We start from the raw sequence: 14,429 nt of genomic DNA, 5'->3' as shown, positions 1-14,429 counted from the left end.
CACACACACACACACACACACACACACACACACACACACACACACACACACACACACACACACACACACACACACGGCTTTCTGCATCTTGCTCAAGGGCACTTGAGAATCATTGCTGTTGCTGCCACCGGGATTCAAACCATCAAACTAGTGACTTCACATTCTCAAACAGGTTTTTATTACTATCAGCAGTCCCAAATAAAACAATCATGTACAATATTATACAGTAATAAACTATGATACAGTAATAGAGTATGATACAGTATGATACAGTAATCAGAGGAAGCATCCATCCCTCTCCTGTGTTTTTTAGTCGCACGCCCTGTGAGACCTGTTGGTCCCTGCTCCGGATGTCCTCAGGCTTCCTGTGTGACTGAACCCTGAGGACAACTGGCGCCCCCTGGTGGCTGGCCGCTCGCTCTGCAGGGGGCTCAAGACACTACAACAACACAATGAAATTAAGAATGAAAATAAAATACAGATCAGTATCAATGTGCATCACACAAAGAAATATCTCTATTTACATGCAGTGGTGTATGATCACATTCAGACATATTAACAGTCTCAGATCAGCAGAAAGTTTAACAGTTACCACGTTATAACAATCCAGACACAGTGAGTCTTTACCCCGACAACTGATCTCAGTTCACTCAGCTCATGTTCCTCTGTTCCTAGTTTTATTTGAGTGTTTTAATATCTGTGTCATTGAGAAAGAACTACAACATCAACTGGCTCCGCCCTCTTTAGTGATCGTTTGAATATTCAAAGTCTCCAGTCGGACGATTGTCTAAATTGCGACTGAGTAACTCAACCGTAGTTTTTTTACCTGTGTTCAGTGAGCTCGTCCTGACCCGACTCTCCTCCAGCGTTAAAAAGAAGCCGCTTCCCGTCCGCCCGGGGTCAGAGGTCATGGCGTCCAGTGATCCCATCTCACGGGTCACCACCGTGATGGGACCCTTCCCTGCCTTCAGGTGGACCTGGATACTGTCCTGGTGTCGGCACACAGGACAAAGCACATCATCACACTGAAGAAGCATCGGAGAATAAAAAGCTTCAATAAATAAATGATCAAAAATATCACTGATAAGTTTTCTCTTGACCAATTCACTGTTGAAGGTGGAATTCTAATAACATTGAAAATAAGCTTCAGATCAATCTGGTTGGTTTTGGTCAGAATGTGGAGCGTGTTTTAGAATCATCTGATCGTCACATGAAGGGAACAGAGGAGCGTTGTAGCCTGAAGCCGGACGTCCGCTCAGCCGCTCGGTCTCTTCACCTCTTTGGGCGCAGGAATCTCCAGTTTGGTTTCCTCCGGAGCTCTGATGACGATCACCGTCTGCTCCTGCAGAACCCGGAGGCGGCTGATGTCCTCCAGGGTCACGTACGCTGACGTGCACAAGGTTAAAGAAAAGATTTCACCAAAACATTCACAATCACAAGGATTGGATTCTTAGCTTTTTGAATTCTATATCTTTAGCATAGAGCTCACAGCAGCTAAATGGACAACGTGCTTTAGGGGGCTGGATGCCCTTTGTGGGGGTGTCACGTGACATCACAATGATGTGGAAGAACGGTCTAATATTAGTCTGCTGACCTCCGACCTCAGCCTGATGTGAAAGGATATGCAGAGTTCTCCAGGTCGTCCGTCATGTCGAAGAGCTGCTGAGCGCAGCTCTTGATGAGGCCGTCCAACGTGTCCTCCACCAGCTTCAGGTTCTCCAGCTCCTTCTGGAACCGCTGCTGGTTCTTCCTCAGAAAGTTAGAGATGGGAATCTTCCCTCTGCAGACAGAGTCAGAGACTGGTTTCACACATGAACATCTGCAGAAAACACAATTTGTCTTTCTCATATGAAGAACGCAGCAGGAGACGACATGAAAACATCGGGAACGTTCAGATGAGGAGTGGAGCCAAAACATGGATCTGTATTATAACTACTGTTACGTTACAGGTTCCTGGGAAGGATTCACTTGATTCTTGTTGTTCTGGGTTTGTTCCCTCGTGGTTTGGATAAAAACATCAGTTAAATGAAATCTTCAGGTGTTGCACATGTGAACGTGGAAAAGTGGACTCGTCTATGTTTACATGGACGACACCTGAAGATGTCGTACATCACCACCACCATCTAGTGGTGAAGTAACATATTACAACAACTGAACCCTGAGGACACGAGGACTCTATAAACTGTTTTCAGACATAAAGAAAGAGATAAAGAATTCCTGGATCCGCCCCCTGATCCAGATCTGCTTCAAAATGTGATGAGTTCTTCTCTGACCCATAAAACATCCTTCCACAGGGTTTAATGGGAGGGGGGGGGTCACCTACTGCACCAACATGCAGTGAACAACAAACACATCCACTCACATCCACTTGATCCTGTTGGCCGACTCCTTCTGAATGAGTTTGATGCCGTCCAGGATGTTGGTGATATCGTAAACACGCCGCTTGCGGATCTTCAGGCTGGCAGCGACCTGCCTGAGGTCCAGAGAGCCGCCCGGGGCCGCCAGCAGCAGCTCCAGGAAGCGCTGAGTCAGCAGAACCAGAGACGTGTCTGAAGAACACAACAAGAGCATTCTATCCATCTACTGCCGAGATTTCTTCAACAAGAACAGGAACGGCCTTCTCAGCTGCCGTAGTTTCAACGCTCGTGCATCACAGAGTGTTCACTGCACCAATGTTTACGTCTAAATCTACGTTTTGCTCCATCTCGTCCGGACTCAGCTCTGCACTCACCGTGTCTGGAAACTTCTTTGGACCGTTTCCTCTGCGGCTGGGCAGCACTGAAACAAAATACCAATCAACTACAACATTACTCAGTAGATCTCATACCTCAGTCCTTCACATTCAAGCAAGCTGCACCCCCACACACACACACCGCACGCACGCACGCACACACACACACACACACACACACACACACACACACACACACACACACACACACACACACACACACACACACACACACACACACACACACACACACACACACACACACACACACACACACACACACACACACACACACACACACACACACACACAGATCCTCTAAAGGATTTTGTCACCTGGTTTTCTCAGGTTCCGGAGGATTCTCCAAACCGGCTGCAGGTCCCTGGAGATGAGAAAACAACAGATTCAAACACTGACAAAACATATACATTCATTATATATATATATATATATATATAATGAATATATAATGTAGTCAATGCTTCCTAAGATATGGTTATTTAACATTTATGACGAAGAAATGTAACTGAGCTTTGATATTTTACAATTTAACCATAAACCTTTTTATAAATAACTATAAATACAAAGAAAATAAAAATACAACCAAATATACATAACACTACATAATGAAAATAAAATATAGACTAATGCACTTTACTGCATCGTTTTTCTGTAAGATAAGTTTTCATATCGTCAAGGATAAAACAAAGATACTGATAAATCCTTAAACACACATAATGCATCACACAGGAATCTAATGAAGGAAAACCAGCGTGCAGACCTGGGGGGGGGGGTCCGGTGCAGAAGGAGCTTCTCCACCTTCGTCCTCGTCGTCACAGCCTCCGGTGGTCCACTGCTCCTCCTCCTCCTCCTCCTCCGAGGACTCGGCCCCCCAGGGGCTGATCAGGCCCAGGGCTCCGTCCAGGTAGGGGGGCATGAGGGGAATGGCATCACTGTTGACCTTATCGGTGGAGATGTCCTCCGGCAGGAAGTGGTCCTCGCAGATCACATGCTGCTCGGTCCAGTCCTGCTTGACCGTCTCTCTCAGCGCCGCCAGCCACACCTGAACAAGTGTACCTGAAAGGTCAGCTGCTTCCAGAGGGTCAAAGACACGTTCATGTACAAAGACATTATGTGTCTTCATAGACAGACATGGACCGACACACGGGACTTTGAGTAAAGGGGACAAGGTCTGACTCAGGGTCCTCCGATGAGACCACATGGAGTTAGAGTCTGGATCTCTCACATTCACCCTCGCTCCTAGTGTGGGAACACACACACACACACACACACACACACAGACACACACACACACACACAGACACACACACACAGACAGACAGACAGACAGACACAGAGACAGAGACACACACACACAGACAGAGACACACACACACACACACACACACACACACACAAACAACACACACAACACACACACAGACAGACAGACAGACACACACACAGAGACAGAGACAGAGACACACACACAGACACACAGATCTTGATGAACTTGTCACTGTGGTATAGCGGCTGTGCCACAGTTGAGCCTGTGTGCGAGAGCTGTTCCCTCCAGCTAGCGGAGCTCCAGCCTCCAGCCGGCCCGCGGAGCCCCTCCGGCCGCGGACCGGCTCTCCGGCCCGCGGAGCCCCTCCGGCCGCGGACCGGCTCTCCGGCCCGCGGAGCCCCTCCGCGGACCGGCTTCCGGCCGCGGGCCCTCCGGCCGCGGACCGGCTCTCCGGCCGCGAGGCTCGCGCCCCGGCCGCGGACCGGCCTCTGCCCGCGGAGCTCCAGCCGCGGACCGGCTCGCCCGCGGCCCGGCCGCGACCGCTTCCGGCCGCGGACCGGCTCTCCGGCCGCGGAGCCCCCCGCCGCGGACCGGCTCTCGGCCCGCGGAGCCCTCCGGCCGCGGACCGGCTCTCAGGCCCGCGGAGCCCCTCCGGCCGCGGACCGGCTCTCCGGCCCGCGGAGCCCCTCCGGCCGCGGACCGGCTCTCCGCCCGCGGAGCCCCTCGGCCGCGGACCGGCTCTCCGGCCGCGGAGCCCCTCCGGCCGCGGACCGGCTCTCCGGCCCGGGCACATGTTGGAGTCCTACCTTGACTCGCGCCGGGTCCGCGGGGAAGCTGAAGAACCTCTTCGGGGGTCGGAGGGAGATTCCCGGGTCCACGAGCACCGAGCGGTTCGGACACCCGGACACCACACACCGCACCATGCTGCCCGACTGCGGCTCCTCCGAGCTACCCCCGGTACACACACATGTGTGTGTATATATATATATATTTATATATATTTATATATTTATATACACACTCAGTGCAGTCTCTGGATGTTCATACAGGAAACAGACGAGTCTCTGACCGGATGTATTCTCCTCTTCTTCTGGTTCATTACCGCCACCTACCGGACTGGAGTGTGAAAACCCTATGAACACACACATACACGTCTACCTCACCAACAGTGGACTGTCGTTCTATATTGACCAAGTGTGGACCACTATTTCCTATGTCTCTTCCTTTGGTTCCCTGCCCCACATTCCACCATTTGCCTTCTTAGTTTTGATTCCTGTAAAAATGTCTTCCTGTATCACTTTAACACAAGTTAGTGTAGTTTTTTATTTGCATTAAAATAAGAGTTTAAAATCATGATGGGCACAAACTTTGCAGAATGGCCTCGTCGTTGCTGTAACGGTGGTGTGGCCACATGCTTTATGGGATGTAGGTCATACATCACACAGAAAGTTAAGCAAACAAGAGACACACAAGGAAAGTTACTTCAAGGGAAAGTAGGACATTTATTATCAACATTAGTATTAACATTTTGGAGAGTGCGGACAACTTAATTGAACTACCCTACCCGAGAGCGACAGGACTCGGCGGGTTAGACCTGGAATTTAAAATGACTTACGGTTGAATTTAAAGCAATCTATCCCAAACAATGTCTTTTGATGGTCATTTACAAGGGGACGAACTTCATTCAGACTTGTCAAAATGATATCTTTAGTTCTGTACTGACCGATTTGGACAATGTCCTGCTGCGTTTTCAACTCTAGAAAATGGTAAAATATGTTTGACCTGCACATTGACTCTGAAACCTTTGACTGAACTTAATGACATCGATCAACTTCAGAAGCTACTGGACACTGCTCCAAACGTGAACACAACACGGTGAAAACCTCGTCCACCACCAACATTTAAACCACAGGACTGAAGCTGCTGTCACTTCCAAAGACTGCGCCTCCTACAGAGAACACAGAGACACAGAGGAACCAGGCCAGAACGAGATCCAGAAGCCAGGATACAAAGGTTCAGTGAATGTGGTGCTGAAGGTGTGGAGGTGGATCAGTGAGTCAGAGGACACTCGGTAGAAGGACAGAGTCCCAGCAGGACAGTCCACATACACTGATACTCGAGGTGAGATGGACGAGGTGATAATGGATTTTTCTTGTTTATTGTGACAAATAGAGTAAGCACCACGGACATCAGAGCAGCTCAGACTCCAGGACTGATCATTGTTTCCAAACCAACAGTCTTTACTATTTCCCTTCCTCCTGATTCCTCTGTAACTCACTGATAAATGGACCTCTCCCCTCCACTCGACCTCCCAGTAACAGCGACCAGTCAAACCATTTCTACACAGCAGCTGAGGACAGGAGTCAAATCTGTCTGGATGATCAGGATACGACCGATCGTCTCCTACATATGTCACTTTCCTGTTGTTGTTGGACAGTTTGAGTTCTCTGTTCACTGTGTTGGTGTCCACTTCCAGTTCACAGGAATCTGATGGAGAGAACGAGACACAACTAAAGTTCATCATCTGATTCTTCTGGTGCGTTTACAGATTGATTATTTACTGATATGTCATCATTAATCAAAATTAATTTATCTATGAAGATTGTCAGTAATCCAGGTCATGGATCTGCAGGAGTTGTACATGTGTACATAGGCAACTGGACTTGTGTGTCTTGAACACATTTCACCTCCCAACCAGGAGGCTTCTTCAGTTCTAACTGTGGGTCTGGGACAGTTAACATCTGTGGGTCTTTACCTATGTCCAGAGTCGTTGTGTTATACAGGCAGGCTGTTCCATGGAGGAGCTACTTACATTACCATCATCGAGACCAGTTGCCTTTTTACAATTGTACAGCTCCTGAAGTTAACCAAATAGAAACCACACTCACACTTCCTGAAACCAGGTTTCAACCTGTGCTCTCCGCCATGGTCCATCCTGGAGGAAGGAACACAGTCAGATCATTTTCTATCCAACATGAGTCTGAACTGCTGATCAACATGAAGCAGTTTGTCAGAGAGAACCAGCAACAGACTGAAGAAGGAGGAGACAAAGGAGGAAAAGGAGGCGAAGAAGATAGTGTGACCGAGCAACAAGTTGAGTCTCCACTGATCTGCTCTGTGTTTTTATTGATGTCCTCCTGCATGATTCAACAATTCATCAGTCTTTTATTTCTCTCTGTCACTGTGCTGTCAGTGTGGACTGATCCATCAGCAACAAGTTGGAATGAACCAACTCATAGGTTGATCCAACACGTTTATTACTTGTTTTGGTTGGTTGCTGAAAAAGGTCAATGATCCTTGATTCAATATAATCACCTGATTGATGATAAGTTATCTTTAAAAAGACACAAACTGAATAATGGGAACACATTTGTTCCACTTGATCTAGTGATCAGGCCCCTATGACTACATCTATACTGCAAATCAACACTGATATATAAATATATATATATCCAGTCAAAGACGTGTTAACTCCTGAACAGAATTAAAAGAAGACGTCTTTCATGACGACCCAAACAGAGAAACATAAAATTAAAGAAAGCTGATGTTGTTTCAGAGAGTTGTTGTTGTGTGTCCGTACCTGAGAGTGTCCGGTCTCCGCTGTGGATCCTGTACAGCGGCCAGCAGCCTTTCTCCTGAGGGTCCTGGATGATTGTAGCTCAGGTCCAGCTCTCTCAGATGGGAGGGGTTGGAGTTCAGAGCTGAGGCCAGAGAAGCACAGCCTTCCTCTGTGACCAGACAACCTGACAGACTAAACACACAGTGACAGTCTTTGTTCAAAATGGAAGCACAAAGTTCTATGTCGCAATCATCAACCTATTGTAGTGTTCCACATTTTGCCTGTATGGCACCAAGTTTCTAATAACTCACTTTTTGTGATAACTAAGAAGGTGCCACATGGTTCTGATCTGGGTCCATTCTGTTTTACAATCTACATTAACAATGTAATATACATATGTGGAGGTGAGGGGGCTGGGAGGGCACCTTCACCTCCACCACAGAGGATCAATCAGCACAGGTGAGAGCTGTTCGCTGATCGATCCTCATGCTGCCTCACGGGGAAGGACTCAGAGACACGGACAGACTCTCAGAGACACTGAGCGGAAAAGCTCAGGAAGTGTAAGTTTGCCTTTTGTATTTATGTTTCGATTTAATAAACGATGCTGCAAAGCAACATAACCGTATCTGGCTGTGTGTGGGAGAGCCCCGTGGCATGGTCAACTGCCACAACATATTTATGCAGATGATACAGTGTCGTATGGACATGACTCAAACCATGACTGGACAGTTTGTCTCTAATGTTCTTTGGACGTCTATGTAGAACCACAAACTTCTACTGAACCCAGTTTGTAACCTGGAGAAACTGTAACTATCAATGTCAACATCACAAAACTTACCTCCAACATATTTCACAAAAAATGAGTTACAGTTTGTTACAGTATGTGGAACAAACACAAGTGAAATGAAAGGTAAAAAAAAAAAAAACTTTAACAAAAGTAGTTCCTACAGGAAGGAAATGTAATGTTTCACTGGTCATTTGAAAAGCCTCTAGTTTCCTGACCTGAGAGTTTCCAGTTTGCAGTGTGGACTCTTCAGTCCTGCAGACAGCAGCTTCACTCCTGAATCCTGCAGGTCATTGTTACTCAGGTCCAGTTCTGTCAGTCTGCAGAACGTAGAGCTGAGGACTGAGGACAGAGCTTTACAACTTCTCTCTGAGAGGTTACAGCCGCTCAGCCTGAAGAAGAATATGTGATGAAGAACATGTTTTAGTTGTGACAAAGTTAAATATCACATTGTTGTAACATCATTGTATTCATCCACCTACAGAGCTTTGTTGGAGGCTTTGACCACCGGCAGCAGCCTGAGAAGAGCCTCCTCTGAACCAGAGTATTTCTTCAGGTCAAACACCTCCAGATCTTTTCCTGATGACAGTAAGATGAAGTTCAGAGCTGACCACTGAGCAGGAGACAGTTTCTCTGTGGAGAGACGTCCTGATTTCAGGGACTGTTGGATCTCCTCCTCTAGAGAACGGTCACTCAGTTCATTCAGACAGTGGAACAGGTTGATGCTTCTCTCCACAGACAGATCCTGACTGATCTTCTCCTTGATGTAATGGACTGTTTTCTTTTTTATCTGTCTGTTACTTCCTGTCTGTGTCAACAGGCCTTGTAGATGTTTCTGATTGGTCTGCACTGAAAGACCCAGGAGGAAACGGAGGAACAAGTCCAGGTGTCCATTTGGACTCTGTAAGGCCTTGTCCACTGCACTCTGATAGAGATCTTTTAGTTTAACTCTGTCTTTAAAGACTCTGGGTAACCGGGAAGCTGCTTGTTGTTTGGACATCAGATTGACTCCAGAGTTGATGAAGGTCAGATGGACGTGAAGAGCAGCCAGAAACTCCTGGACGCTCAGGTGGACGGGCAGAACACCTTGTCCTGGTACAGGCCTTTCTCCTCTTTAAAGATCTGCGTGAACACTCCTGAGTAAACGGAGGCGGCTCTGATATCGATGTCACACTCTGTCAGGTCGGATTCATAGAAGATCAGGTTTCCTTTCTGCAGCTGCTCAAAAGCCAGTTTTCCCAGAGACTCAATCATCTTCCTGTTCTGTGGACTCCAGAGTGGATCTGCCTCAGCTCCTCTGTCGTACCTGAGCTTCTTCAGTTTGGACTGAACCACCAGGAAGTGGATGTACATCTCCGTCAGGGTCTTGGGCAGCTCCCCCCCCTCTCTGGTTTTCAACACGTCCTTCAGAACTGTAGCAGTGATCCAGCAGAAGACCGGGATGTGGCACATGATGTGGAGGCTTCGTGACGTCTGGATGTGAGCGATGATCGTGTTGGCCTGTTTTTCGTCGCTGAACCTCTTCCTGAAGTACTCCTCCTTCTGTGGGTCAGTGAACCTCTGACCTCTGTCACCCTGTCCACACACTCAGGAGGGATCTGATTGGCTGCCGCAGGTCGTGTGGTTATCCAGAGGCGAGCAGAGGGCAGCAGCTTCCCCTGATGAGGTTCGTCAGCAGCACGTCCACTGAGGTGGACGCTGTGATGTCGGTCAGGGTCTCTGTGTTGTGGAAGTCCAGAGGAAGTCGACACTCGCCAGACCGTCAAGATGAAGACGACCTGGAACTCTTCAAACCTGCAGATTCCTGCTTCTTTGGTTTCAGTGAAGAAGTGATGGACGAGCTCCACCAAGCTGTACTTCTTCTCCTTCAGCACATTCAGCTCTCTGAAAGTGAATGGAAATGTGAACTGTATGTCGGGGTTGGCTCTGTCTTCAGCCCAGTCCAGGGTGAACTTCTGTGTTAGGACGGTTTTCCCAATGCCGGCCACTCCCTTTGTCAGAACTGTCCTGATTGGTCCGTCTCTTCCAGATGTGGCTTTAAAGATGTCTTCTTGTCTGATGGTTGTTTCTGGTCTGTCTGGTTTCCAGGATGCTGTTTCAATCTGTCTGACCTCATGTTCATTATTGACCTCTCCATTGCCTCCCTCTGTGATGTAGAGCTCTGTGTAGATCTGATCCAGAAAGGTTGGGTTTCCTGCTCTAGCTATCCCCTCGAACACACACTGGAACTTCTCCTTCAAGTTAGACTTGAGTTTCCGCTGACAAAATGGAGTTCTGGTTCCTAAATGAAGAATTAATAGATAAAAACAATAAAAAGCCAATAGAACAATCTACAAAACTTAACATGAAGTTGTGATAGTTTGCTCCTGTGTGAATTCTATTCAGATGCTGATGTTTGGATCATTAACACCAGAATGTAAATCTTTCCCATTCACTTTCATGAAAAAGTGTGAAAATCCTCTTACTTCTCTGCAGACAGTCGGCCAGCTCCTCCTGCTTCATCCTCCTCAGGACGTTCACTGTGATCTTCAGAAAAGCCTCTCTGATGCTCCTCTGCTCCTCATCCTCACCATCCAGCACCTCCTCGTCATCCCTCTGACTCTCCAAGCATTCTGGGTAATCTGGATAAAGGGCTCTCTGCACTCTCTTCAGCTCTTTCTTCACAATAGTGACAAGGTTCTCCTCCAGCCGCTGGAGCAGATGAATAACAGATGTCTTAACAGAGCAGCTAGGAGAAGTTTGGAGCTGAATGGTACTTCAGCATTGAATCTGTGGATGGTGAAGTTAACTGAAGTGTGATTTCACATGTACACACCATAAATATGGAGTCCAGCTCTGGACAATGCTGCTGGACTGATGGACCACTCTGGGACTCTGAGGTCTCCTGCAAAACGCTGAGGAGAAAACACAGACTGTAAATGACTGTGCAGGGTTCACAAGGATTTGAACCATCAGGACCAGAACTGCTGAAAAAGACTCCAGATTGCGATGGAGTGAGAAGGTCGAGTTGGGACATAAGTCGTGGTCTCATCAGTCTAAACTGGGTCACTAGGTTGAAGACTTAAAATGCCTGATGATATTTGACCACAGACCAATGTGAAAACCTGGTTGTGCTGTAGTTCTCACAAATGCACATTAGTCCATTTCACAGAGGCTGATGGAGATGACGCTGCAGATTCAGGACCATAATCTGAAAAACTACTAATCTTCATCATCAGAGTTCTGGGACGATAACAAGGGAGAATAATTCAGCTAAACAGCTGGAAACATCATTACACTTTCATTCATGGACGACCTTACAGTGGAGGTAAGTTCAAATCTTACCTTCCAGCAACAGGTGGTTTGTCTTTAAAGTTAAAGGGTGGATCCATGGATGCCTCACTCATCATGGACTCACAGCTGCATGAGGAATAAATCAGAATCCACAAGATTAAAGAGGACAGGTGTGTTGGAGGTAAGTTCAAATCTTACCGTCCAGCCGCAGGTGGTTCGTCTTTAAAGTTAAAGGGTGGATCCATGGACGCCTCACTCTTCATGGACTCATGTCTGGGTTCAGGAGAGGCTGGTCCCTGCTGCTGCATCCTGATACAAACAAACCAGTTCTAGATGAAAGGTTGTAACTGGGTTCGGGCAAACCAGGTCTCACACTCAACGCTTCAACAATTCACACATCAGTTGAATCAGTTAAACAGCGCTTCATATTTAACATGCTCTAATAATATGTGAGTCCCAGATACCACTCAGGGTTAAGAGATTGACTGAGGCTAAATCTATTTTTAAAAGATGACTAAACTATATGTTTTGTGTTGTTATTGTATTGTTGTATTGAATTGTAAGTGGCTTTGGATAAAATGCTAAGTGCTAAATGATATGTAATGTTGTGCGTGGTGTGACGCTGCTGATCACACATTTCTCAGGTAGGATTCTCACCTTCATCACAGGACACATTAGTTCTCACTCCTCATTAATATGGTACAAATATTCTGGGCTAAACCAAAACCAAAACAAAGCCTTGATGCCCCCGGACACTTTCTTTATTGAATGTGTTGGAGTCTTTAAAATCATTTATTTGAAAATCTCACACATTTGGTGAAAACCTCCTGAAATTGAAGGCTGTGGTGAGGAAACCCTGGTAAAAGATTTTAAATAGAAGCTCCATGATTTGGTTTAATGGAAACAAAATGTATTCTAATGTCAAACTGTGTTGAGACACAACCTGTGAGACCAGTAAAGTCAAGTCAGTGTGAAAATCATTCCAACAACCTGTCTGATCAGTTCTGACACATTGTTGGCTGATGCATCATCTTAGATTATTATCCAAACTCTGTTCACTCTGTCCACCACCTACATTCACACTAACAATCCTCAGATACGCCTTTAACTCCTCGGACAAACGTTTCTTCTGTCAAACGACGGCACAGCCCCATGTGATCAGACGGTTCCTCTGGGGGATCTCACCTGCTGAGCTCACCAACACCTTCCGTCCTCACGTGGAGAGAAGACGCTGCTCGTTGTCCCTCGTCAGTCCTGGTGTCTGATCTGAGGACGACTCACATCCTCATAACTTCATGACCGAAATCTGAAAATACATCAGAGTGACGTCACACTCAGAACCTGTTGAACAGTCAGTGAAGAAGTCACACATCAGGTAGTGTCCTTCCACCATGTGTCCACTAGATGATGCCAAGTAAACATCTGATCACATGAGGGAAGCAGGGACTAATTTAAAGTCTCCTTTAAACTCAACGCCATCATGTCTCTGGACTGTGGGAGGGAGTCAGAGAAACATCAGAGCTAATTCACCCATGAACCTCAGACTGATCAGAACAATAAAACTATATCATCACCGTTCATCTAATTTGTTGTGAAGCCATTAAATGAACGGTTCTCCAGATGTGCAGGGAAGTCTTCTACTGCTGCTGCTGCTGAGGAAACATGGACGACTGCTTCTTCCTCTGATCTGCCAACATTCAAACCAGTGACAGGGAAAAACCATTGATCATCTCACCGCTGGGGCCTGGGACGTCCACACCTCCAGCTCCTGTGTTGGTCATGAGGTCACACAGGCAGTCAGAGCATCCCTCTGGTTTCATATGTGCGTCACCAGATGCTCCGTTGAGGTTGGTATCGGCCGTGTCGGAACAGATCCGGTGTCTGACTCAGTGAGACCTCACCTGGTTGTCTCTGATTATGAAATATCTCCTACTGCAGCTTTTCAACACTCCACCATCAGTATTTTCAAAGTTTCCTCCCTGAGTAATTCTTCTGCTGCCCCCAACATGATGACTGGTTCATCGGACACGATGAATCTGGAGCTGACAGAACAATATGTGGTTTCATTTGTGTCTGGACAGCGGATCTAAGTTTGACTCATTCAAACGCTGTTTCCTTGTTTTTGAGGAACATTTGTGTTGATTCCAGGCACAAAATAAATGTAACAGATCCATGAATTCATTCGTTTCCCCTCCATCTGGAAATAATCTGTGGTCCTGAGACTTTTTTCTTTTTTCCACACATTTTTCTTTTAAATCACAGATGAATGAAAGTTTGACCTTAAATACAATTTACATGAAAAATGTACATTTGGGGATGAAGGTCCAGATCCCGGAGGATTTCATTTATTTAGTATTTAATTACCCGACACAGATCCGCTATGTCTCTACAGGAGCCCAGAAGGGACAAACCAAACTCTGAACTAAAGATGGCATTTCAAGTTTTGATGTCCCCTGGAGGCCACCGTAGATTCTCATACAGGTTGGGAGAGGGGGTCATGTACACAACTCCACCTCAAAATCCAACGTTTCTCCACGAAAACACAAAGTTCTTTTTGTTTTTGTCGAATCTCTATCAACAGATATCTGCATAGGGATATAAATAAATGAAAAAGCTGATATCTGATGTTCCACCTCCTTCTCTCTCCAGCAGACTGAGGGCAACCAGAGCTCCTCCACCGTGAACCTCCTGTCCCTTTAAACTGGACATACTCACATGTAGAATCTGTTTATAGAAATGTCCTGTCGCACAGCACAGCTCATTAAAGTCTGTTATCATCAGAACATACAACACA

At 46.7% G+C, this 14,429-nt stretch overlaps 1 protein-coding gene and 1 pseudogene across 2 annotated transcripts; both read right to left on the bottom strand.

The window, feature by feature from the left end:
• Positions 1-155: 155 nt before the first annotated feature.
• On the bottom strand, positions 156-5,096 carry LOC118099608 (transcription factor E2F2-like). 2 transcript variants are annotated; one of them, XM_047337958.1, is made up of 9 exons: positions 4,826-5,096; positions 3,513-3,794; positions 3,067-3,113; positions 2,732-2,778; positions 2,363-2,549; positions 1,625-1,819; positions 1,277-1,391; positions 827-989; positions 156-439 (listed from the first exon to the last, which is right to left on the bottom strand). In XM_047337958.1, exons 1-9 carry the CDS (start codon positions 4,940-4,942, stop codon positions 432-434), a joined length of 1,161 nt encoding a protein of 386 aa, XP_047193914.1. In that variant the 5' UTR covers positions 4,943-5,096; the 3' UTR covers positions 156-431. The 2 variants fall into 2 exon arrangements, with proteins under 2 accessions (XP_047193914.1, XP_047193915.1); XM_047337959.1 differs by having other exon boundaries at positions 1,625-1,780.
• A 401-nt stretch (positions 5,097-5,497) lies between these two features.
• Positions 5,498-12,887, bottom strand: LOC118099606 (annotated as a pseudogene).
• Between the last annotated feature and the right edge of the window lie 1,542 nt (positions 12,888-14,429).

Source organism: Hippoglossus stenolepis, chromosome 20, assembly GCF_022539355.2.
Source record: "Hippoglossus stenolepis isolate QCI-W04-F060 chromosome 20, HSTE1.2, whole genome shotgun sequence".
NCBI classification, from domain to species: Eukaryota; Metazoa; Chordata; class Actinopteri; order Pleuronectiformes; family Pleuronectidae; genus Hippoglossus; species Hippoglossus stenolepis.
This window is presented reverse-complemented; position numbering and strand designations above follow the sequence as displayed.